Here is a 24,621-nt window from a genome sequence, read left to right as displayed (position 1 = left end):
AAAGACGGCTTGTTTTTGTCGGCAGGGTATACCGATTTGTGTTCCCTACCGACAAAGACATGCCGTCTTTGGCGCCAAGAAAGGAAAATAAATTAAAATAATATCAAATTTAGTCAGTGTTCATTTTACTTTATTTTCTATCTATATCACAGTTCCTATCTTAAAATTAAATTATATTCACTGATATTTACAACAAAAACATTACAAAAGTTTAAGGAAACGTTGTACACGATTTTACCATACCCATTGAAAAAGTTTGATATTAGAGTAGCAGTATTATACCTACAATTAATTGTAGGTACGCGTTGCGTTGATTGCTATTTCTGTATATTATTCATCACTGACCTCTAGTCATATCACTAAAAGGCAAAAAAAAAAAACCTTTAAAAGAAACTGCCCAGACTCACGCTTTTTTATCTGTGTCCGCTAATACCGTATTGGTAAACTAGACAGTTGTCCGTTTTTCATTACAGACCGACAACTGTGTCGATTTCTACTTCTGTACACTGGTTGGTTACCACTGATCTCTATTATTATCCATAACCTGGCTGTTGTCACTTTGTTTTTGTCTCCATTTGATGGACGCCATTTTGTAAGTTGTGAAGATGTATTATGAGTTTCGAAGGAACTACAATTTGAATTACCTACTTAAAGCAATATAATAAATTAGATATAAATTCCAGAACCACTGGTATTTCACATTTGGCGCTTCATATGGGCACAAAATTTTAGCTGTCATTGGCATAGGTAAAGCCAGTTCAGTATCAATAATAAAGGTCAGTGCTGGTAACTGTTCGAAACTAGTTCATCGTTTTATTCCAAACAGTTTTTCGATTAATATTTAGTCCCGTGTTGGACACAAGCAACTAAAAATACGTAACATGAATTCAACGTAAAATGAATTTTGCTTGCGTTTACTAACTACCCACATTTATTGCATCTAGTAGATCACGCGGGAAATATTCGATTGGCAATGCTTTAGTATCAAGTGGAAGCAACTGGACATCAACAGTGTCTGCATCTGCCTCAAGTAGTTATTGTTTTCATATTCATTGCATGAAAAAGATATAATCAAAGGCAGCTTGTATTCCACCTACTTGTTTCGATTAATGTCGTGTCACGTGTTGGACATAAGCTACTGAAGTATTTGCACTCGAATACCTGCATGGAAAATTAATGTTGCCAACGTTAAAAATTCCCTATTTTATTTTTTCTAGTTGATCACACATAAAAAGTTACGATTGATTCTAGTAGCTTGTATCCAACATAAGACACAAAAGTGTTTCTGTGCACAGCGCCTTATTGTTTTTTTGTACTAGTATTAAATGTGGAAACAACATGTCTTAATATTTTATCGTGTAAAGGTCAAAAGCCGTCGATGCTTCCAACTCTTCTTCGATCTGTTGATGCTAGAATAAAGCCATTGGCGTCCCGTGCCACGCCATTCATTGCAGCGAATCCCGCTGTCGGACCACGTTCAGTAGTTGCGTGCCCTCTCGCTTGCAGAAACTCGATGACACTCTGTTGGAAAATTTAAAAAAATGAGAACTCATCTTGGATACATAACTCACTAAGGTCAATAGTTAATAATTTTTTTTTGTGGTAAATAATTAAATGCTGCCTTCCCCCTTTTTTAGTCAGGTTGACTACCTATCTATTTGTTTCTATACTGCGATCTCACTTGGTGTTAAGTGATGATCCTGTTTCAAATGGTAGAGGGCCAATTTGGGGACACTTAACAGATTATCACCTGTTAAGGGTATTAATTCAAGCAAAAGGCCGCCTTTACATGCCTACAATTCTTGTTCTTTTGTTTATTCTTTATTTTATGTATATTTTGATGTTTGTGTGCAATAAAGTATTTCTTCTTCTCCTTCTTTTTCTAATTTACCTAATTTGTTTCTACACGAATAGTAGCGGAACGTTAAATCGCTTGGCAAATCTTAATCTGTCGGGTGGGAACTAACTACAACCTTAGAGAACCAAAGACAGGATATAGATAGATAATCTTTTAATTATGCCACGTGTTCAGTGTATTTTAGTACATATTCACCATCAAAATCATTATCAATTCCTTGCTGGGCCACCAAAGGGCTCGGGTTTCCTTTCAGAATAAGAAGGGTTTATTTAGGCTGGAATGGGTATGTGCAGTTTGATAGACTTCGCACGTCTTTGAGATCATTATGGAGAACGCAACTTACATTATATTATAACTTACTGGATTGAAATTAGTTTCATGTTCAATTTCCATCGGGACGAGTTGGTGATGAAGTCGCGGACGTTGAATTACATCGTGCAACTCATCACCTTCTAAAAGTGTGTGCATTGTTACCTGAAACCAACATTATTTTCATCATCATCATCATCATCATCATCATAGAACGTTATGAAAAAATTCTCACTCTCAAAATTCATTACTCACGGCGAGTTCACCGTTAAAGCAGCTGATATTTTAATGGCTTAAATTAATAACGCACGTAACTCCAAAACGTTGGAGGTGCTTGCTGGGGATCAAACACGGCCGAAACACGGCTGAAGCCTTAACCACTAGGCTATCGACGTTTTCCTACACTACGATTAGGCGAATTAAACTAATTTTCACAGCAGAGCTTTAGGTTCTTTTGTTAACTACTGTGTGGTAAACATTGACCTAGGGGTGTAACAGTTATATTAAAGCCTGTATGTTAACTTACTGGCACTAGACAAGTCCAGAAAAAAGTCATAAATTATATTATATATATATATATATATATATATATATATATATTTCGAAATTGACCCCTGCCGGTGATAGAACTCACGACTTCTCACCTAGGTATACCACAACTGTGCTCGGGAGGTCGACAAAGACTAGTCGTAGACTTACTACAAACAGGCAGACATGGCGTTTCAAAAGTGCTTATAGAGTAAGCCTACTTGATATAGATGAATCTCGATTTTTTTTTTAAACCGTTGCTACTGCTACACTGGATAACAGATGCGATCTTCTGGATTTTGTATTTTTTCTGTTATGTTCAAAAGAGGTAGAAAACCGGGAAGTTGTTTCTGAGAAAAAGGGGCTATAACGCACAGAAGGAAGGACGAATGGGTAGGTGATCCTATAAGGGATCCGTTTTTCGCTATAAAAATTTTAAGAAAGCGGTTAGGATTATTACTTTTGAGGTAATAACTATGTTTCTGTATCGCACAGAATCGAAGACTAAAGAGGAAAGTACTTTTGTACCATTAGGTATATGTACCTACCTAATAGATACATTAAAAAAACTACTAAACCGATTTTAGAAATTCCGTCACCTATACATAGAAAGCTAGATAATCAGCAAGTAACTTTTGCTATATTGAATTTTAATAAAAAATAAGAAATCAGTCTGATATTATATAATAGCCTAATATATCAACGACCAGTTCTAAAAACAGTGAAAACAGCTCGTAAAACTTAAAACAATATCTTACCAACGCTACTTGGGTAGTTATCTTTGTTCCTCCAGCAGCACCTATCACCAAATCTGCTACGCCGTTTCTTGATAGCACCACACTTGGTACCATCGAGCTCAACGGCTGAAGGCCTTTTGCCACCATGTTAGCGGGTGAAGGTGGCATACCATAAGAAGATTCACGATTGGGTACCGCGAAGTCATCCATTTCGTTATTCAGCATTATACCTAGACTAGTAGATCGCCTCTGAGAACCCCATCTGTGAAAAACGATAAACGATATTTAGACTACAAAATTGTACAACTTTGTGATATAAATATATTATTTATCGCCATAGAGTCATGAGTGATTTTTTTATCTATCGATAGAAAACCAGACAAGTGCGTGTAAGAATCGTGCAGCGTTCCATACTTTTGAAGGTAACGTATAAGTTATTAAAATAAGTTTAGGTATGTTAAATAAAAAGACTTCTGAAGCGCACGTTAAGTGACAACACTATTTTCCAGTATTATAACAAGATGGTGGCCATTCAAAGCGTAGTTAAATTTTAGGCGATCTTATAAGTTAAAGTTAGGAGAAAATCTCACACTAGGCACCCAGTTTTTTATAACTGGTATGGTGAATAATTTTGCATGATATTTACATATAGTTTATAGTACTCGTGGCAGAGACAACGCTGCCATCTGGTGCGTAAACCACAACGTGGGCCGTGCCGTGGTCATCGGCTCCTTCGAACAAAGCACCGTAGTGCTGCCAATCGGAATAGGTGCGGTTGTCATCAATAAGGCTCCTAAATGCTCTTGCCCAATCAGGGTCCGAAAGATTGCGCTCCAACTGAAATAAATTTAAAATTTAAAGAAGTTACGATTGTTTACAAATCCAGTGGGAACCGTTTGTATAGAAGCGATAAAAAGTAGCCTTTGTTATACTCCGCTCTTAAACTCTTCGCCAAAAATCAAATCGATTGGTTGCTTAGTTATTAAGAGCTTAAAAAAGGGCAACCAAACAAAAAAATAAACAAACACACTTTTGCTTTTATAATATTAGTAGGTAAGGGATTATTTATCTCTTTTTAAGGCTGTAATATCGCTTAGTTTCAAATACGCTTGTAAGCTTTTATATTTATTATAGATAAGAACAATATGTTTTTATTATGTGATCCAAATAATATTCTCATGATAAACGAAGGTAAACTTCTAGTTTCTGCTATTCCCTGTTGCCGTGTTTTATCCCCGGTAGAATCGGGGCATAAATTTTTGGTCGCCTGCGCCATTAACCAAGTGGCGACCACAGATAGCAAGAAGATGGTAACCAGGATATACAAGATACAGACATACTCACTTCTCTGATATCGTAAGGTAAGTTAGTGCGTGCAGGATCCCCGAGGCCTGTGCGCTTCGCGTATGCGTACTTGAAGGTTTCAACGACGCGGTGCCAGTAGAGATTGCTGCCGGCCAGCACATTGGTACCAGCGCCGATCCAACCTCGCATAATGTTGAGCATGAAAGCCAGTACCGACCCCGACCCTGGCAGGGGTACCGAGTAAAGCGTGTGCTCTTCTGATAATGGCACCGCGATTGGATCTTGCCATTCCACTCTGAAGAAGCAAAAAATTCATTATCGGTATTTGTACGTGGGGAATGCCTGATTTCCGATTGTGGTTTATGACGTGGAGACCAGATTTATAAAAAGCGGTCGATAGGTACATCTAGGCTAGATGTGCTGCACGGGCGAATTATAATATACAAATCGGAGGATATATAAAACGGTAAACCGCCATGCCTAATAAAGTATAAGTAAAGTCTTAAAAAGAAGATGGACCAAATCTTTAAGTCTCTTTTGCACAAATTACAGAGAAAGCGAATGAAATAACAAGTAATAACGAAAAATCGTAAATGCACAAAGGCTGTCTTATCGCTTTAAGCGATTCTCTCCAGACAACGGTTTGTGGAAGAATCACAAGAAAAAAAGTATTTTGTCTAGTTTCCTTATTTCTGCTGTTTATGTGAGGCTTAACGTCTTCAGGTTTATAGACGCTTTCTAGGAAGTGTTCGTGGCGTGTTACTCTATTAATAGGCGCAAATTTCCATTCAGGTATTCTAATAAGTAGGCCATCTGCTGGGTCCGTCAATTATTATTAGGTATAATATAAAAAGTTTAAATAGTGTCGTAATTTTCTCTTTACCCCGGGACCTTAGATTACATAATATCTTTTCTCCCCCGATAACAAAAAAAAAAAAAAAGGTTACATAATAACTACGCCATTGCTTGCTGGATACAAGCGGCATTCAAAAGATCTATGTCCAGAAATGGGCTATCATTGATGATGTTGAATTTCTTACTCGAATGTCCTGAGATCTTCCTCAGTAATGATGCCACCGAAGGCTTGGATGTCGCGAACAAGCGCCGAGGTCAGTTTGCCATCGTGAATTGCTTCGGGGCCCTCTTCTGCGATGATGTCGAGGGTGCGGGCTAGGGTTGGTTCACGGATTAAGTCACCCTCATTCCATACATCTCCTGTATTTGGGTTTACGTAGAGTTCCCTGGAATTATATTGATCAGGATTCAGATATATTAACTTGCACTTTTGTTATCTTACAGCTTTACAATGTTCAAATAATAACATTTGTTTGGCAAGACAACCATAGACCTTCCTTTAATGTAAGAATAATAAATAATATATGCAATTTATATTTTCAATGAAACGTTACTAATTTATGACAAAATAAATAGTAGGTATTGTTAGCGAGATAACGAACAGAACAATATAGTTTGTGTGTTAGCCTTCTGTTATAAAAAGTTTGTGCTAATTTAACGGCACTTTTACAATTTGCATGTTCGTGCGCCATGTGGTGATCGGCAGATCAGGATATAGTCGTCCTATTTTCACGGGTGTCGTAAGAGGAATATAACTAAAAACGGGCAGTAGCCTCCTCTATGCCAGTACTACCGTCTATTGCGATCATCAGCCCTTCTGACTAGCGTCAGGTGATTATGGGCAAACCTACCTGTGAAGTGGATCACTTTAGTCCAACAGTGGACTGTTACAGGCCGTTGAAGGTAAAGATAGTGCGTGGATTTTTTCCTTTAGGTAAAACGGAGGAATAAGGAAGATTGCAATAATAAAGATTTTAAACTAACATATTCGTGGTTAATCAACATTTCTTAAATATAGTTAAACGGGTACATAACACGATAACATGGGATTTGTCGATATTATGCGATGTGTATCGTGGTCACAACGGGACCACGATCTTCTGATCATCTGTCAGTCCCGTCTTGACCACGATCAATGCAACTGGGTCGAAATATCGACAAATCCCATAATATTATCGTGGTATGTACCCGTTGAACTATTTTTAAGAATTGCAATAATAATAAATAAAATAAATAAATAAATATACTACGACAATGTACACATCGCCATCTAGCCCCAAAGCAAGCGTAGCTTGTGTTATGGGTACTAAGATAACTGTTGAATATTTTTGATCTACATAAATACATATAAAATACAGAACACCCAGACACTGAAAAATATTCATGTTCAGTTGTGGGAATCGAACCCACGGCTCAGAAAGCAGGGTCGCTGCCCACTGCGCCACTCGGCCGTCAAAATAAAAATAATCAAACCCTACTTACATACTTCCATTGATAAGCTCATATATAAAATTCACCTCATTGACGGCTCAGCTAGGATCCTGTCTCTATAGCTTTTCAGCACTCGGCCCATGTAGTTGTTCACGCGGTGTCCTCGACGGCACAAATCCGCTGCCGGCCGTACCAGCTCCCTCCATGGCAAGCGACCATACTCTCGGTATAAAGCACCATATCCCCTTAGTTCTCCAGGCACTGCGATTGCAAGACCACCAACAGTGGATGAGGCGTTTTGGAACATGTCCTCAGTAGCTGCAGAGGGCGCCCTCTCCCTCGCGTTTAGCACCCTCACTGTACGTGTCTTAGCATCGTAAATGGTCGCCAGAAATCCGCCTCCGAGACCCATGCATTGTGCACATGCTAAGCCCTCGCAGAAAAGCGTTGCTATGGCAGCGTCGACAGCTGAGCCGTTCTTTTCCAATATATTGCTTTAAAAGAAATAGTTTAATACATATTATTACTTAAATTTGTACTAAAATTTCACAGTGGCAAAATGGAGAAAAATCTGCAGTACCCTACTGCAGATTTTTTCCATTTTGCCAGGGGTTAAACCCGGGTAGGAATTCAGTGAATATATCAAAATAGTAAAAATCCTCCTTCTATACAAGTAGTAGGTATTAAAAGTAGGCAGTGCTTTTGTGAATTAACCTTTTGTAACAGGTTGCATAAATCTTTATACCTTTTTTTTTGTTTTTATGTGACAAACTTTTATTTGCGGTTGATTATTATATAGAATGTGTTTAAAATTAAACGCATGTACGTAATTTTGTATCGATCAGAACCTTACTTCACGGCAAGCAAATTAAAATTAGCTTACACATTATATTGGTAGGTACCGCATACATATGACCCTTTATTAGAATCCTAGAAAAAAAAGGATTTTAAAACCCTTATTAAACTTCGCAAGAAACCAGTTTTCGAATAAAAAAAATGTGTGAGCCGTCACGGGACGGCTGGCAGATGTCAAACATAGAAATTTAACTTTTGTGTAAGTTATTGCATATAGCGTGGCGAGGCGTCGCCACGGCCTGTGTCGCCAACAATCAGGTTTACCCTCCGATAGTAGATAGATGTTTCACATCAAAAAGACCGCAAATGAATTTGCTCGGAAAACGTTAATAACTTACCGTCCTATGGAAGCGCATTCGTAACCATTAGCAGCGACTGCGGCGTGACGATATCGCATCTGCTGGTTGCGGTCCCAAGGATGCAGCACCAGTAAAGCTACCAGTGCTCCTGCCACCAGCACCGCTAGCATGCCGCCCCAAATCAGACACTTTCGATACCTGCGAAAGCCAGGGATTATTATTATCGTTATTAATTTGTACACCATATTAAGTAAAAGATATATACAAGAAAAACTAAACATGAAAATAGAATTAGAATATAAAAGGCGGCCTTATCGCTTAGTAGCGACCTCTGCCAGGCGACCTAAGAATTAGCAAAAAAGAGGAGAACAAACTGCGGGTGGTACAAAATATAAAATACTAACATACTTACGAATAACTACATACTAATACATAAACATCAAAAATATATTTATATATATCTACTAGATGTGCCCTGCGGCTTCGCCCGCGTAAATTTGGGAGACGACACCTATAGTCATATTGAGATATTTTCACCAACTTTTTTTTATATTACGTAATTATTTTTTTCAATGAAAAGTATACTATATTATTTCTTGTACCTCCAAGAATATGTATACAAAGTTTCATGAAGATCGGTTCAGTAGTTTTCGTGTGAAAGCATAACAAACAAACTTGCATTCACATTTATAATATTAGTAAGGATAAGTGTGAATCAGAGTAAATAAATACGATCATCAGGAAATTGTTTTTTTCCCAATACATGTTAGCCCTTGACTGCAATCTCACCGTCTGTTAAATGATGATGCAGTCTAATATAGTTATGGACTCTGTTAGGGGTATAGCATTGGTTCGGTTTCTACGCTACAACGTACCGGAACGCTTAATCGCTTTACGCTTAACGCCACAGCCGGGAAGCGAAGTCGGGACATCCCACTTAAAACCATAGCATTCACCGCTGCTTATGGCCATAGCTATTTTTTTGTTAAAATAAATCAGGACAGCCCGTAAATTAAAGTGATATTTTTAGGACTTTCATATAAAACTAGCTGTCCCTGTGAACTATGTTATAAACACATCAGAAATCGTTCTGCGATTGTTTCAGCGAGAGTTGTGAAACACACACTGAAATTTATTATTAGATATAGGTGTTTTAATAGTTATATATTTACGGACCAAGCAGTTGATCCACCTGATGGTAAGTGGAAAACCACGGGCTATAAGCAGTTGCACTTCGCAAAACATACGAGGAATACGTACTGCAATGAGCTGCCCTGCTTTTATCAACCTGAGGTGTAAGTTTAGGTATTAAGCATTGATTTAATACGTTACTATCGTGTGTTAAGCCTCATGCGCCTGTATATATACCGGTAACCAGTTAAAAAATATATATATTAACTGGCGGAATAAGCAAATGGCCCATGTTGATAAGTGGAAACCGTCGCCTAAAAACAGAGCAACACTATGAAAAAAAAAAAAATCAAGGCATGCAAGGAACTACTAAATAAATAAGTTTTTTTTCAAATTTATTTTACGGCCATGGATTCAAGTCCTTTAAGGCCTAGTAGATTCTGTAAGTTACGTGTCCCACACACAAGACTGGAACGGATGAAACGCAAAACATATGTTGTTTTTTTAATTTGTCCCCTTCAGGACAGGCAATGATCATTGACCATACAGCCTACGGAAAACTAATTATAGTCAGCGGCGATAATTACAATGCATACCTACGTTAGCACGGAAGTATCACGCCAGTAACGTGAAACTTGCGTCACACGGGGGACTACCAGCGGTTGATAAAATTTCGTTAAAAATTATTATTATATCCAGATAGTATCATATTCCTCACTTTACCTTTACTTAATTTTTAAGCTAGAATTCTAGGCAGTTTGGCAGCATAACGAAAGAACACTACTTGTTTAATAAAGTTATTTAAAATACACAAATATATTTGGGTAAACATTTAATATGACAAGAAATGTGGAGTAAATGTCAGATTATATCTTGTCGCCGGATTATTAAAAAAAAATATATCCAAAAAGGTTAGATCGTAATATAAGTACCCATGTCCCATAGTGAATGCTAATTTAGAGTAGGTAGTGAGCTTACCATATATTAAATCAATGGGATGGATAGATAGGTTAATTAATCCGAGGATACCTATGATGTCATTTCTTCGCGTGAAAACGAATAATGATGGGTTAGAAGTTATTAATTTCCTATCCATTATTGTATTACAGGCTTGGATCAGCCGACAATAACTATTAATTATGTATAACCTACCTACTTACTAATTACTACTTAATGTATAAAATACAGAAGTCTCATAGAATACGTATAAAATAATTTTAAATCAATTCGTGGTTTAAAATAGTCAGGGCTTGTGAATCTAGTACTTTTGTAATAGAATTATTTCCAATTGACCTATACATTTCATTGTACTGGCTGCGCAGTTGAGATTACATAATACACAGTAGCTATCGTCGAAATCTCAATAAACTGACTTTAATCTAATTTCTGAAATTCAATAATTACAATATAACTACTAAAATTACGTGGCAAGAAAAGCTAAGTAAGACCTTTAATAATGAATTTTTAAAATTATATATTTTAAACCAAAAACACAAGTATGTTGAAAGAAACTTGTGAAGAGTAATAATATAAAATATACAAAACTGTCGGAGTTTTTTAAATCTACATTAGTGGCCTTTGTACAGGATTTGCCCGCTCGCAATCGAACAGTCGTACGAAACGATACGAACGATACCGTTCGATACGTGAAAACGTATCGAACGGTATCGTTCGTATCGTTAAAGTAAAATCTATTTCTATCCCTACTAATATTATAAATGTAAATGTAAGATTCTGCCGGGAAATGATGAGATGTTTTTTTTTATCAATTTTACTTCATAGCTCCGTTAAATTTGAACCGATTTTAATAATTCTTTTTTTATTTGAAAGTGTATATAAGCATGTATTGTGTAATTTTAATGAAGATCTGATTAATATTATCGGAGATAAAGCACATAACTCTTCACAGATAACAGCGAGTCGCAAGGCATATGGAACAAAGATCTAATTCATGCGTGCCATCCTACTAATATTGTAAATGCGAAAGTTAGTGAGAATAGATGTATGGGATGGACGGATGGATGTTTGTTACACTTTAACGCAACAACGAAATAACCGATTTGGCGGAAATTTAGCAGAGACATACAATATAGTCTGGAATAGCTCATAGACTTCTTTTTATCCCGGAAAAGCACACAGCTCCTACAGGATGGCATCGCTATTTTTTCCGCATCTGTCTTTCTAAAGCCGCGCAACGGAGTTTTAGAGTGACGTGGTTTTTTGGATAGGCATAGTTGAGGATTTGAAAAGTGAATTCCTATCATGATATTAATCCTTATCCAAATAAATAGTTTTATAATTAAAATTGATTATTTACATGCAAATTAAATGCCGAGGGCCGCTCGGCCGCGTATTATATAGTTTGGAAAAAGCTGGAACCGGTAGGTGGTGCTGCAATTAGTTTCTTGGTTTTTTTAAGATATTAAAACCGATAATAACCGATTCGAAGCAGACGAAGTTGCGCGGGTCAGCTAGTGACCTAATAAAACTTGTTTTAGAGTCGCGAAAACTGTACTTCTAATATTTGTTGTACAAACGAACTGAGCAAAAAAATCCATTTTACTCCATTTTTTTTTGTTTGACTGCAAGTTAGCCCTTGACTGCAATCTCACCTGGTGGTAAGTGATGTTGCAGTTTAAGATAATAGCGGGCTAACCTGTTAGGAGTATGGTAGTCATACCCCTAATCGGTTTCTACGCGACATCACACCAGAACAGAGTCTTTAGTGTGGTAACTAGCCACAGCGAAAGCCTCCCACCAGACCGACCTCCTACAGCTCTCTGTTGTGCCAGGGAGGTCGTCAAATGTTCTAGTATTTCCATACTCAAATACGTGGTATCAAATGAACAGAATATTTCTAGGTAGATGTTTAAGTGTCCATTTTCTAAATTGAATCTATTCGTAATCTATAGATTTATTACTTAGCAACGCGACGTTGTTATTGTCAAACAATATCAATACGACTTTCAATAAAAAATAACTGCTAGAGCAACTGATCAACAGATTACAGATATGAGTAGGAAAATTGAATATAGAAAACGGTAGATAGTTTTAATGAATCGAAAGCTATATTAATACATTCATCAAGGTCTTATAGTTCAAAGTCGGTTCAGTACTGAAGGTTTGTGGTTTTTATAATTTTTTTGTTATTATCTCATATGTATCTTAGCTACTATCTTATCGACAGCGAACTCAATCCTATAGACATAGAAACTGTCTGTCTTCTATGTTTTACATGTTTCTATATCTCGAATACATACCAACTCAATCGGTTTGGATCATTTTTGTTTCTAACTACTCTATAAATTATTATATCATATTATGTTCGGGATAACGTCGAGGAAGCACCTTCGGCTTAATTCTATTATACCATTACATGTATGACATATAACTAAGTCAAATTAAAAAACTAAGTAAAATAAGTAAAGCAAAAAAAAACAGAGAAGGCTGCTATGCCGAGAATATCTACTTAATGTTTTCTAAATTCTATGCCACATACGTTACAGATAAGTGGTCTTCTTATCATAATGAGTTTAGTAAAAACAAAATAAATCTTAGACAACAAACAACAATGCGCAAAACTACTTATTTAATCAAAACTGCACGTACTTAGTTATAATTATAATCTCTCTGTTTCATTGTTTTAAGCCGTGTGCTATCACTTATCTAAATCTTTTATTGCATTAGAATTCATTTAATTATGTAGATATGATATGATACCAAGATTACATTCGTGAAATACAGATGATACCTAACTTTTTACAGAGCTATTAGAAAAAAAACGGCTAAGTGGGAGTCGCCTTGTGCACTGAATGTGCACCGTAACTCCCAGTTCGATGGAAAGGAAATGTACAATATTTCATCCTACTCAACCAATTAAAGTCCCACTACTGGGACTTCTCTCAGAATGAGAAGAGTTTCGGCATTAGTCCGCCATTCTGGCCAAGTGCGGATTGGTAGACTTTACACGCTTTTGATAACGTAATGAAAACTTTCAGGCATTCAGGTTTCCTCACGATGTTTTCCTTCACCGTTTAAGCAAGTGATCATTTAATTATTTTAATAAAATAAATAAATAATAAGCATAAAATTAATGCATAATATTATCTTACAAACGTTCAAAAGAACTCATGTTTGAAATGACGCATTTAAGACGTATTAAACCCCTTATTTCAATGATAACTTCCTTAAGTACATGTAAAAAAATAATCAAACTGAAATTCGTTTTTTTACTAAAACACCAAATCTTTAACTATTTTAGAATGGAAACTGTTATCAATTCGGTATTTATTGCCGCCGTGACTTAATTATTGAGAAACTGAATAAAGGGGCAAGTTCAACGACATTGAGCTATTTTCAACGACGACCTATGACTCTTACCTTCCGTATAAACAAGCTGGGATTTGCATAGGTAATTCAAGGATTAGCATTGAAAGATTTGTCTATTTTGGTAACAAAAAGTTTTATATTTTTTGACACACGAGTTACACGAGTCGGGATTGCATAGGTAATTCAAGTAGCATTGAAAAATTGTCTATTCTTTATAGCAATAACATACTAAGTTTTGTTTATTTTTTAAGCGACTTAAAAAAGGAAGAGCTTGGTAATTAGGCTATACCTATGTTTTATTTTGTAAATTTTTTACGTGATTATTCCGCCGGACCTATCCAATAGATCTAGATGTTTTGGAGTGATCCTGGAAAATCGAGGGATGTTGTTTAATCGCAAATTGTCACATGTTATACTCAAAACTCTATAAATAATTGTGTAAATTATTTATAGCGTTTTGAGTATTTTTTAATAGAACTTGTGAATTTTCTTTCGTAACGCACCATTTGGTCAAGAAACTGATGGTGAAGACAAGGGATGGCCAACAAAACTATGCAATAAATATAACACGCTTCGATTATATTATATAATAGGTAAGGAATTTATGCTCGTCTTAACAAAGGAGCTGAAGGTAAAGTGCCGGGAGAACTCCTCAACCATGAACGCGGGGCGTCGTAGGAAAATGTTTGGCAATAAAAATACTTTGTTAAACAACAAAAAATCTGTTTATCTTGGTATCGAATTGTTATATATTGAGTATATTGGGAATTAAGGGCTAATGACATAACACTATAACCTAATTAACAAGAGCAGTTTACTAAAACTACCATTTTCAAATATTTGGCTACAATAGAGAGAGAGAGCTGCAGGAATATTTTGTTGTCATACTTTTTAAATATTTTAGGCACCAGCCTTATGCCAACACAAATCACGTCCTAAGTTTTTTTTAAACGCTTGTCTAAGTTAACCCTTATTGAAATCCGACCTGATGGTGGTGTCTAAATGAAAGCGGGCTTACCTGTTACTCTGTTAGGGATAGTCAATAGATCAATGGGAAAAAATAGAGGCCAGAACGTGCTGTATGAATTTTTCTGTAGCATTATAAAATAATTTCGCAAATTGTCAACTCATCGTTCATGAGCTTGTTCATATTTGTTGCGTAGTCGTCACGTTAACTGATAATATGCCTTAATAATGGTTGGAAATTGACGGAAATTTGTATTTATCTACAATCTCATAAGTATAGTAGCTAAAAGTAGCTGTGACTGCATGATTTCCGGTGGGATTCACTATTAGGCACATTCAATACTTATTACAGTCAACCCAGGTAGGTACTTATACTGAACAACGATTGAATTTTGCTATTGGGTTCTTTGCTGATACCTACGTCGTTACTCGTCAAAAATACATCATCATCAATAGCTTATAAACAGTTTACTGCTGAAGGTAAGACCTGTCCCGTCGGCAGGCTTTGGTTGTGTGCAGTAGGTAGAGGTCGCCTGAAAATCAGCGCTGTAGCAGTGACCTAAACCACTGCTACAGCATAACGTTGAAGCGATACTATGGAAAAACAACACCGCAGATATGTTAACGTTACATAGTATTATGTCACAGCTAACATAAAATTTGTTTGTTTTTAGTTTATTTATTTTTATTTAGTTAGGTACCTAATTTTAGGATGTTCTCATTGATATGTTTTTGTGTACCGTGTACTCTATATGTTGATTTATGTGTTATTTAGTGCTTATAATTCATCATTCGGATAATCGGGATAGAGACCTAATTTTTTAACAGCAACTCTCCCGTCATTTGTTTTGTTAAGTTGTTGCAGTATTTTACTTATATAATAGGTATATCAATCAAAACATTATTTTACAGTGGCCCAATAACTTCGACTGTGGCAACAAGAAAAAGAAGGAGTTAAAAAGACGTAAGAGCAAAGAAATAGGAGAAAAGAGCACTGGCTATCTCTCCCCAAATCCTATGGCCGTCATAGTCGGACAATCTAGGAGAAATGGCAATTCGTAAGGAATTTGTTTAATGCCAGATTGATTATTTTTGTTTATTTGATAACTGATTATTGTTAAAATTTGATAAGAGATGTAAATAATGTTTCGTTTGTGATTAAAGTGATTGTTTGATTTATTATGATTCGTTGACAATCAGTTTTTTCGCTACGCAAACTTCAAAATATTACTAAAAATAATAAATAATTTGGTATGCGATAATAAATAAAATTATAATTGATTTCTTCAGATCCTTATCTAATAAGGATGATATGATATGATATGCCATTATTACGCGATTGATAGGTATATGTAAAGGTGCAGTTAATGCTATTCACGAAAGCGAGTGACCTTAACTAGTGGAGGAACGAATATATACATTAATAATATTTAAAAATATTTAAAAATACTCTCAATCGATACTGAAACCAAAACTGTAATTTCTTTCATTTTGTTTGACTTTCTGTATCATGACCGCGCATCACGTTGCGACTTCTGAATGAAATTAAGCACCTGATTTCGTACTACGAGGACATAGGATACTTACAGTTCCTTTGGGAGAGGAGACGAAAGTGTTTCACGATTTTATACCTTAAGTCCATCAAATGTTAACCCCTTTAAATATTATTTTTTGTAATGGATTTGTATATTATCAGTTTAGGTTTGCCCAAATTTCGCCTAGATCTGATGAATATTATTGGACATAGAGAACAGAACTGCTCAGCGGACAGCATCAAACCTTTCACACGATACTGAATATACAACGTATAAATGAAAACCGAAATTATACTTCAGATGTACATTATTTACTCTCTCTGAGACTTATCTGCGAAATTGAAACGCTAACTTTCACTTTATTATTACTATGCACGTGTCGGTTGGTCGATATCGGATGGATTTATCTTCAACAGGATAGTCATAAGTAAACACTGAGAATGTTTTGAATTCTTTTGTATGAATAAATACATATGCTTCTTTTGATTTAATACTTTTACAGGGTTATTCCTTATGAACTGCACTCTTCTAAAATATTTCGTAATTCCGTTACAAGTTGTATAAAGTATTGCCACATTTATGAGCACTGCAGTGCTAGGACTAAATAAAAAAAATTGGAAATTTTCTAGGTTACAAAAGCATTTTAAAGCATACGCAACTAACAATGCGACTTCGATTCTTCCTTAAACGATAATTATTCTTTGTTAGTGATATAAGCTGAGATTGATGGATACCATTACCAAGTTACCTTTCAAACTACCAAAGACCCATCTATTTACCGACTTGGGTCAACGTTGCTTTATGCTTACGCAGCCTATCAACTAATACGATGAGCAGCACTGTTAAGTTAAGTTAAACATTAATAATACTTTGAATTTCCTATAAGAATTGACTTCTTATAGGAAATTCTTAAATAAGGCAAAACGGGTGTAGGTCTTCGGGACGGGCATTTGCGATTGGCAATGTTTACGTGATCAAAGGTTTCAACATCAAAGTAGTGTGTGATTAAAGCTCCAAGAACTGATATATTATTCGCTCAGTAGTTGTTTAAATATGTTGAAATACTATGTTTATTTAATATCATAGGTTTTTTTATTTTATACGTCCCCCGAAAAGTGAAGCTGGAGCCCTAGCCATTTCAACCACAGGCTATGACAGCTTTCTGTACAAAAATAAAGTTGTGAATAAAATAACTTCAATTATAATATATAATATAATTCAATAATATAATTCATAAGTTATAAATTCTAGTTTTTCAAGATATTTTGTAAGAATTCTGGCTAATCTTTTTTTTGTAAACAGGTATTCAATAAACAGACACACTTGCGTTATATTTTTTCATATTTACGAACGATTACGAACGTTATTTTATGGATGGATTTAAAAATAAAAAGTAAATAGCTAGGTTAACCGTTTTTACTTCCCCCTCACCCCTATGTAAAATAGGCCACTTTTTAGGCGAAATAGCCTACTGACAAATATCTAGGTAAGAAATAAAGTAATAAAAGGAAAAATCATAGTCATAAAAAATGTTTTTTAAGCATTTAATTTTTTTGTATTATTTGCAATTTTAATTTGATTTAAGTTACTATTTATGTAAGATCGAAGTCTGTACAAATTTGCTTATAGTATTTTTTGTTTAAATTTTTGTCATATGGGTATTTGCCCTGAATTAAAAGCAATTATTATTATTAGCAGAACGGGTCGGTATCTTGTGCTCATGGAAAGCATTCATAGCGTAAGTATGTATTTACGTTTTTACCTAATCAATAGTTAGTACCTACTTACATAATGTTTTCCATGGTCAGGTATGGATAATAGAGCTGTCAGGAGTTACCTACGATTGCACAGCATGATAGATATAACCTACGAGGATGATTGTGCATTTCATTTGATTTGTAAACCAATTATCTTCTATTATACAATGCGATAGATTTAATAATAGTTCATTATCTTAGTACCCATGACATAAGCCACGCTTACTTTGGGGCTAGATGGCGATGTGTGTATTGTCGTAATATATTTATTATTATTATTACCATTATATATCATTCTATTCGGATTATGTGTCCCACTGCAGTTGTGCTAATAGAATAAGGTGAGCATTGTTTTGTTTTGTTTTCTGAGTCAGTTAATTTGCAGAGTAATGCATCCAGTCCAGTGACAAATCAGCAGGGTACATTTTAATTTAGCACACTGCACGGTACCCTAGTACAAGATATGCTCGCTAACAATCGCAGCAGTCGTTTTCGAATATCGTAAGACTTTATCAACGGAGTGAAATGGTTCTTATGCTAGTTATGTTAAAACTTAATTTTGCCAAAAATTCTTCACCTCGGACTTTTGGCACAACGTTGGTAAAATAAAAATCAGAAGTATAGCAAATCCTGTACCAAGGCGATAGTTTACCCTGGGGACTAAAATCATCATAAAGTATGCATCTTAGTGTGTGTCTTTCTGTGGCAGCGTAATTTCCGATGAACCGATTTTGTTTTTGTTTTTCTGTTTAGAAGGAGAATAAGTCGGGAGTGTTCATAGCAAACAATATATACAACATAACAATATATTTATATAATATATATTTATTAATATTCTATGTTCTTGTTGTTGAATTAAAATCGGTTAACTTTCATCCCCATGTCCTTCTTATCAACAAATCATTTGAAGAGACACCTTTGAGGCGGTCAAAAAATAATTGTGATGGTACCTAAGTAATGTTGCAGCCTAAGATTGCGGGCTAACCTTATTTTGGTTTTGTTATTGAGTATGCCAGTTATATTTAAACCATAACTCCTAAGCGGTTTCTACCTGACATCCTACGCGATATACCTAAATACGCCTTTTACTCGTATACTTCCATTTCTCATTTTACACCCTTTGGTGAGGTTTGATTTTGTGATTAAAGTTTAAAAATCGAATCGATTTAGCTGTTTTGATTATATACGATTAGCCCTGACAAATAGTCCTTTTTTTATTCGTGGGGAAATCCTCATGGATACCACAGCGCCACGGGGAAGCACAATGGTTATGCCGGACTCGTACCGGCTAAAACGCCACAGTGTTCCAACATGTCGACTGGTGACTGGGTGGGAACGCTTTCGCACACAACCGCGACCTGACAAATAGTCCTGACACCCAGATAAAAAGACAGACAGACATGTACACAGATAAACAAAAAACGTGCGTCTGTCTTACTTTATTGTTCAAATAGTCATATTATGAGCTTAATAAGTGTTAGTTATTTTGAAAACACAGACAGACACGCAAGTTTTATCGTTATGTGTTTGATTTAATAATAGAAACGTTAATTTTCTGCACTAGGTCGAAAATACTTTGTTTGTACAATACCGATTCGGCAGATCGAAAAGTTTAAGGGACTCGTAAACTGACATTTGACAGATGAAAAATAAATATTAATTCGGTTATTCAAATAAACTTGTATCCATACATAGAAATGAAAAATATGATAATACAAACACAAAATACCACACCTTTTGGCATGAACTATAAACAAGTTAGGATATAATATGAAATGCCTAGATAATATCGATTGGTGAAAGGTAGGTAAATGTATGCCTGGGAATCTTCTTTGATTAGGCGTTACTTACTTAGGCATTGCCTTGACAGTCGTTAGTGAAAACAGGCATTGTCATGTACGTTTATATGTCAGTCCTTACCTACAGGGCGACCTAGGCGGTAAAAATGCAGAGTTCGAAATAGAATTTTTGTTCTAAGAATTTGAAAATCTGCTATTTAAAAAGTGGACTGAATTGAAAAACTGGAAAAGAACCTTGTTTTCAAAATGTTCTTTTTTCGCATTATTTCGGTTTCCTCGGTATTCAATAAAAGCACTTGCTACTAATAACCGCTTATCTGCCTTGCATTACAACATTAAACAAATAGCTTTTCCTATAAATTATGTTGGACTGGCCCAGAAATCGAACACAGTAGTAGGGGAGCCCACGATGCTAAATGGGGATTTACTCGAGCGTCGTAGAGACCTATTGGGATGCAAAGCTTAGATGATAAAAAGAAAAAAATGTTATATGATATATACCTTTACATCGGTGGGGGAAGCGGCTATAGATTTTTAAATATGTAAAAAAAAACTGTTGCATGTACATCCTCGAGCGCGTGAGATGTTGATAGCATCAATGCCCTACGTATTTTTAATAATGTACGTATGTTAATCTGATCGTTTGCATGATGCGAGTGGTTGTATTTAAGGGTTGCAAATGAAAAAAAAAAAAAAAAATCGAGCGCGTCAGATTTTCTAAAAAAAAAGCTCTCATTCACTAATCTGACGATTTCGATTTTCGATCGAAAATTCGCCATTTTGAAATACTCTAGCGCGTCAGATTAAGATAGATATGGTTCATCTTTATATTCTCAACGTACTGTTACGCCTGATCTGACAAAAAAAAATTAGAAAAACGGTTCACCTTAAAGGCCATCCCTGCAACTTCCCGCTAATTCCATTCCTGGGCGCTTAAGATTGTACTTATGACATTTTTGAGCTCAAAATATAATTTATGTGATATTTTGAGCTCGCTGAGTTCAAAGAAATCATATTTCTATGCATTTGAACTCTCCCAGTTCGAAAGTCTGATAGAAGTTTCATAGAATACTATTTTTGGAATTTTAATATTGATAAACTTTAATTCACACAAATAATATTAACATAGCAAAAAAAGCCAAAACGTTGGAAACACGTTGTAAACAGTATGCCACGAACGAGTCTTTATGATCAGCTGTGATGGCGTCATGGCAGCAGAAACCAGAGTGTGGACGGAGTGAGAGAGTAATAGATAGAGAAAGAGTGAGAGAGGAATAGAAACGCGGAGAAGGAAATGTAGGCATCACAAAGGTGCACGCATTTAACTTTATCGACGAATTTTTGTTATTTCGGCTTGCAGAAATCGTCAGATTATATATTTTTCATTATTCTTGAATTATTTCTTCAAAATAAAAAAAAATTTTACTTTGTTGCCCTCCCCCTTTTTTACGTCACTCTCAAATTGTCAGATTAGTGGAATATACACTTTTTAGGATGTAATTAACTCACCCTACCTGAATCTAATGCGCTCGAGAATTTCTGATGGTAATTTTTTTCTAATCTGATCTGTTCACGGGCGGCCTTATATATGGGCCTCATGTTTTGTGGAGGTACTTAACCGGGTACAAGGCATCCCCCTGTATATTAATCTGCCGCGCTTTAGTAAATCCCGAAATCCCCGCTTGGGCTCCCCTACTACAGGATTATATAAACGAATACAGGACCTAATGACCCGTCAAACTTGCTAACCACCATTATTTATCCAGGTGTCGAAAGTAAGTAAAACTATTGTTCTACTATTTAGTCTCCAAAATTCGCGTCCACGCGCTTGACGTAATTTTAGATAATTTTCATATAAATAAATAAATACTGACAATACACACATGGCCATCTAACGTAAGCGTAGCTTGTGCTATGGGTACTAAGATGACTGATATATTTTCTTATGATTACTTATAATATACCGATAAACACCCAGACACTGAAAAAGATGCGTCGTACAAACATTTTCCAGTTGTGAGAATCGAACCCTCAGCCTTGGACATTGAAAACAGGGTCACTGCCCACTGCTCCAACCGGCCGTCAAATTTAGATAACTGTACTAAGAAAATAAATATCTCATCACCGTCGAGCTATTATGTGGACTGTCGAATATTAATTTGTTAATATTTGGACAGCAGTAATTAAAGTTAATTAAATATTGTTATACCAATATCAAAATTTTGGAATGCTGCTCAGTTAGGTAGTAACATTATGGTATCTATACCAGAATAATTAATATGCCGTGCTGTGAGGGCAGATCAGAATACAATTGCTGTGCTATTCCTACCATCTACTTCGATCACTAACCAGTTTGCCTAGCGTGGTGATTATGGGCAAACCCTCCCTTTGGGAGAGGCCTTTGGTCCAGCTGTGTACTGCTATAGTCTATGGATTGATGCCATAAATTGGTATCTTAAAAAACCTATTCCACTACATCATAGCATTTGACTTCAATCTCACCTGATAGTGGTTACATCCTGAGATGTTAGCGGGATACCCAGTTAGAGGAATGGCAGATAAATGAAACCCATAACGGTCATCGGTTTTTACATCGTATCGGAACGCTAAATCTCTTGGCGGCACCTTTGGTGGTATAGTGTTAACTATAGCCACGGCCGAAGACTAGAGAAAATTCAAAAATTATATATTTCCCAATTCACTCCATCGAAGATTGAACCCACGACATACTCAGGATAGTATAGAATCGACGCAAAATTACTGGAAATGGGTTACATTATGAATTAATTTTGATTTTGATTTTGTTTTTTTTAGGATTTCTGTACCCTAGTAAATGATAAGATGATGTTTCGAAGTATATAAAATCAAATACCTAATATGTTAAATAAAATAAAAAGAGATTTACCGTATGAATAATTTTATATTCTAATTATTTTTTAATATACAGTTAAAAGTACAATGAATTGAACGGTACCTCTCGATAGCCTATCTCAGTCCACTGCTGAGCCTAAGTCCTCCCCCAAGAGGGTTGGCGAACGCAGTAAATGGTAGTTGTAGCACAGTGGACGGTGCTGCCCGTTCTCAGTTATATTTCCTTAGTAGTCTCGTAGTAGTACGACACCCGCGGAAAAAGGAGGGGTGGTGACAACTGTATTCTAACCTGCCTTTAAACACCATATAACACAACAGCAAAGAATGTTGGTACAAATATTTTAATTTATTAATTTTATTGCCAACGCATCGAGTGTATAAAATATATAAGAACCACTAAAAGGTTGGTTACTCACTTGTTATTTGCCAAATGTTTGCCAATAAATTATTCGTTAGGAGATACCTGTGCTGTACAGGTTTTGAAAGTCCACGTATTAACAACATAATGCTACATATCTAATGTGTATTTTTATACAAAGTCTAATGTTTTATGTTATGGTTAGATAAGCGTAAAATGAATTTTATGTTTTGTCACAGAATAGGTACATTGGCTTTTGTTAAAATGAAAAAAATATGAAGTTTATACCCAAATCTCATTGAGAATTGATTTAGTTGTTATGAGTTGTCGTTAAAAATAATAAAAAATATTTAGGTAATAACTTTTCTGTTATACCTACACACTCTATGTTATTCTAAAGGCGCATGCGGTTTGTTAAGGATGGTAGATAAATTCTCACCTCAACATTTTATTAACGTCACGTCCCAATCACTGTTACAAACAGACTGCGCGTGCGCATATTTCCTTTAGAAGGTCGGTGTAGCTGAGCTGTGAGCAATATTGCCTCGATCCACGGTAGATGCTGCTGTGACGTAACCTTACTTTTATTTTATCAGATAGTCTGTTATTTAATAAGATAATCGAAATGTGGTTTCTAGGCATCATAAACCTAATAGACACATAAAGAAATACGTTCTTCGGTTTAATTGATAATGTGGGAAAACCCTTCTCGTGTTCTTGACACCGATTTATTTATTTTAAGGTTCCGGTCCTAATAATGGTATTGAAATGTTTTTATTTCACAGAGGAAAACTCGATGCGTTTGTTAGGAAATAGGGAATTATAGCACTTTATCTATGATAAACCCGATGATTATATTAAATATATCAACAAATCATAGTTTGTATACTCATTGATAATGTATTGAAAATAGAATAATGGACTTTAGTAGACTGTCAAATAAAAGTATAGGATCTATGGCGGGAGACGCGAGTTTGACAAGTTAGATTGGCGGCAAAAGAAAAGTGAGGACGGATTTAAATTAATGAATTGAGAATAGAAGATTAAGTAAAGTATTGTGGATAGAACGTTACAAATTGGGAATAGATGATTTATAATGGAAACGACATACTTAACGAAATATTGTTGTGGCAAAACAAGAGTCGTATATACTGGTGATGGAGTTGAGATAAGTTGTTAAAAGTTGTTGGTACTATGGTTGTACCTGATGTAGCATCAGATAAGTATATCTCTTATATCCTTTGGGTTATTCAGGTATCATATATGGAGCCCTAGCATTATTTCATACAGATAGCTTATGTAGCATACGTTGCTCTATACAAACAATTTGTTTCAAAAGTCCTGATGTTATAAGTGATAATAGTAGTTATGTTTGACCTGTCTTATATGTCTTGTATCAAAGGGCCTAGCGTTATAACATATGATAATGTTGTAATTGTGTTTATAAGTCTTGTTTTAATTGATTGAATAAAAGAGCAACGGTAGAGTTTCTTGCCAGTGGTCTTCTCTGCCGAAGACAGCATTCCGAACTGGTAGTAGAGTCATTTGAAGGTAATAAGTAATATGAATTATAGAGAAGCCTAATATACAGTATTAGAGTCAGTCTAGTTGTTTTATTTCACTCCTTGGGAAGTCAGGTTTATAGAGTACAGACCCACAACACTGCTCTAAAGCAGGTTGGTGGGCTTTAATGATGTC

General features: G+C 35.6%; 1 protein-coding gene across 2 annotated transcripts; it reads right to left on the bottom strand.

Annotated features, from left to right (window-relative positions):
- Positions 1 to 131: 131 nt before the first annotated feature.
- On the bottom strand, positions 132 to 23,437 carry LOC120628751 (scoloptoxin SSD14-like). 2 transcript variants are annotated; one of them, XM_039897357.1, is made up of 9 exons: positions 23,363 to 23,437; positions 8,217 to 8,375; positions 7,110 to 7,517; positions 5,778 to 5,978; positions 4,777 to 5,032; positions 4,079 to 4,269; positions 3,454 to 3,694; positions 2,219 to 2,332; positions 132 to 1,521 (listed from the first exon to the last, which is right to left on the bottom strand). In XM_039897357.1, the coding sequence occupies exons 1-9, from the start codon at positions 23,368 to 23,370 to the stop codon at positions 1,366 to 1,368; spliced, it is 1,734 nt and encodes a 577-aa protein (XP_039753291.1). In that variant the 5' UTR covers positions 23,371 to 23,437; the 3' UTR covers positions 132 to 1,365. The 2 variants fall into 2 exon arrangements, with proteins under 2 accessions (XP_039753291.1, XP_039753292.1); XM_039897358.1 differs by lacking the exon at positions 23,363 to 23,437 and adding an exon at positions 22,982 to 23,050.
- Positions 23,438 to 24,621: the final 1,184 nt, after the last annotated feature.

Source organism: Pararge aegeria, chromosome 13, assembly GCF_905163445.1.
Source record: "Pararge aegeria chromosome 13, ilParAegt1.1, whole genome shotgun sequence".
NCBI classification, from domain to species: domain Eukaryota; kingdom Metazoa; phylum Arthropoda; class Insecta; order Lepidoptera; family Nymphalidae; genus Pararge; species Pararge aegeria.
The sequence above is the reverse complement of the archived record's forward strand: the minus strand, read 5'-3'. Positions and strand labels throughout refer to the sequence as shown.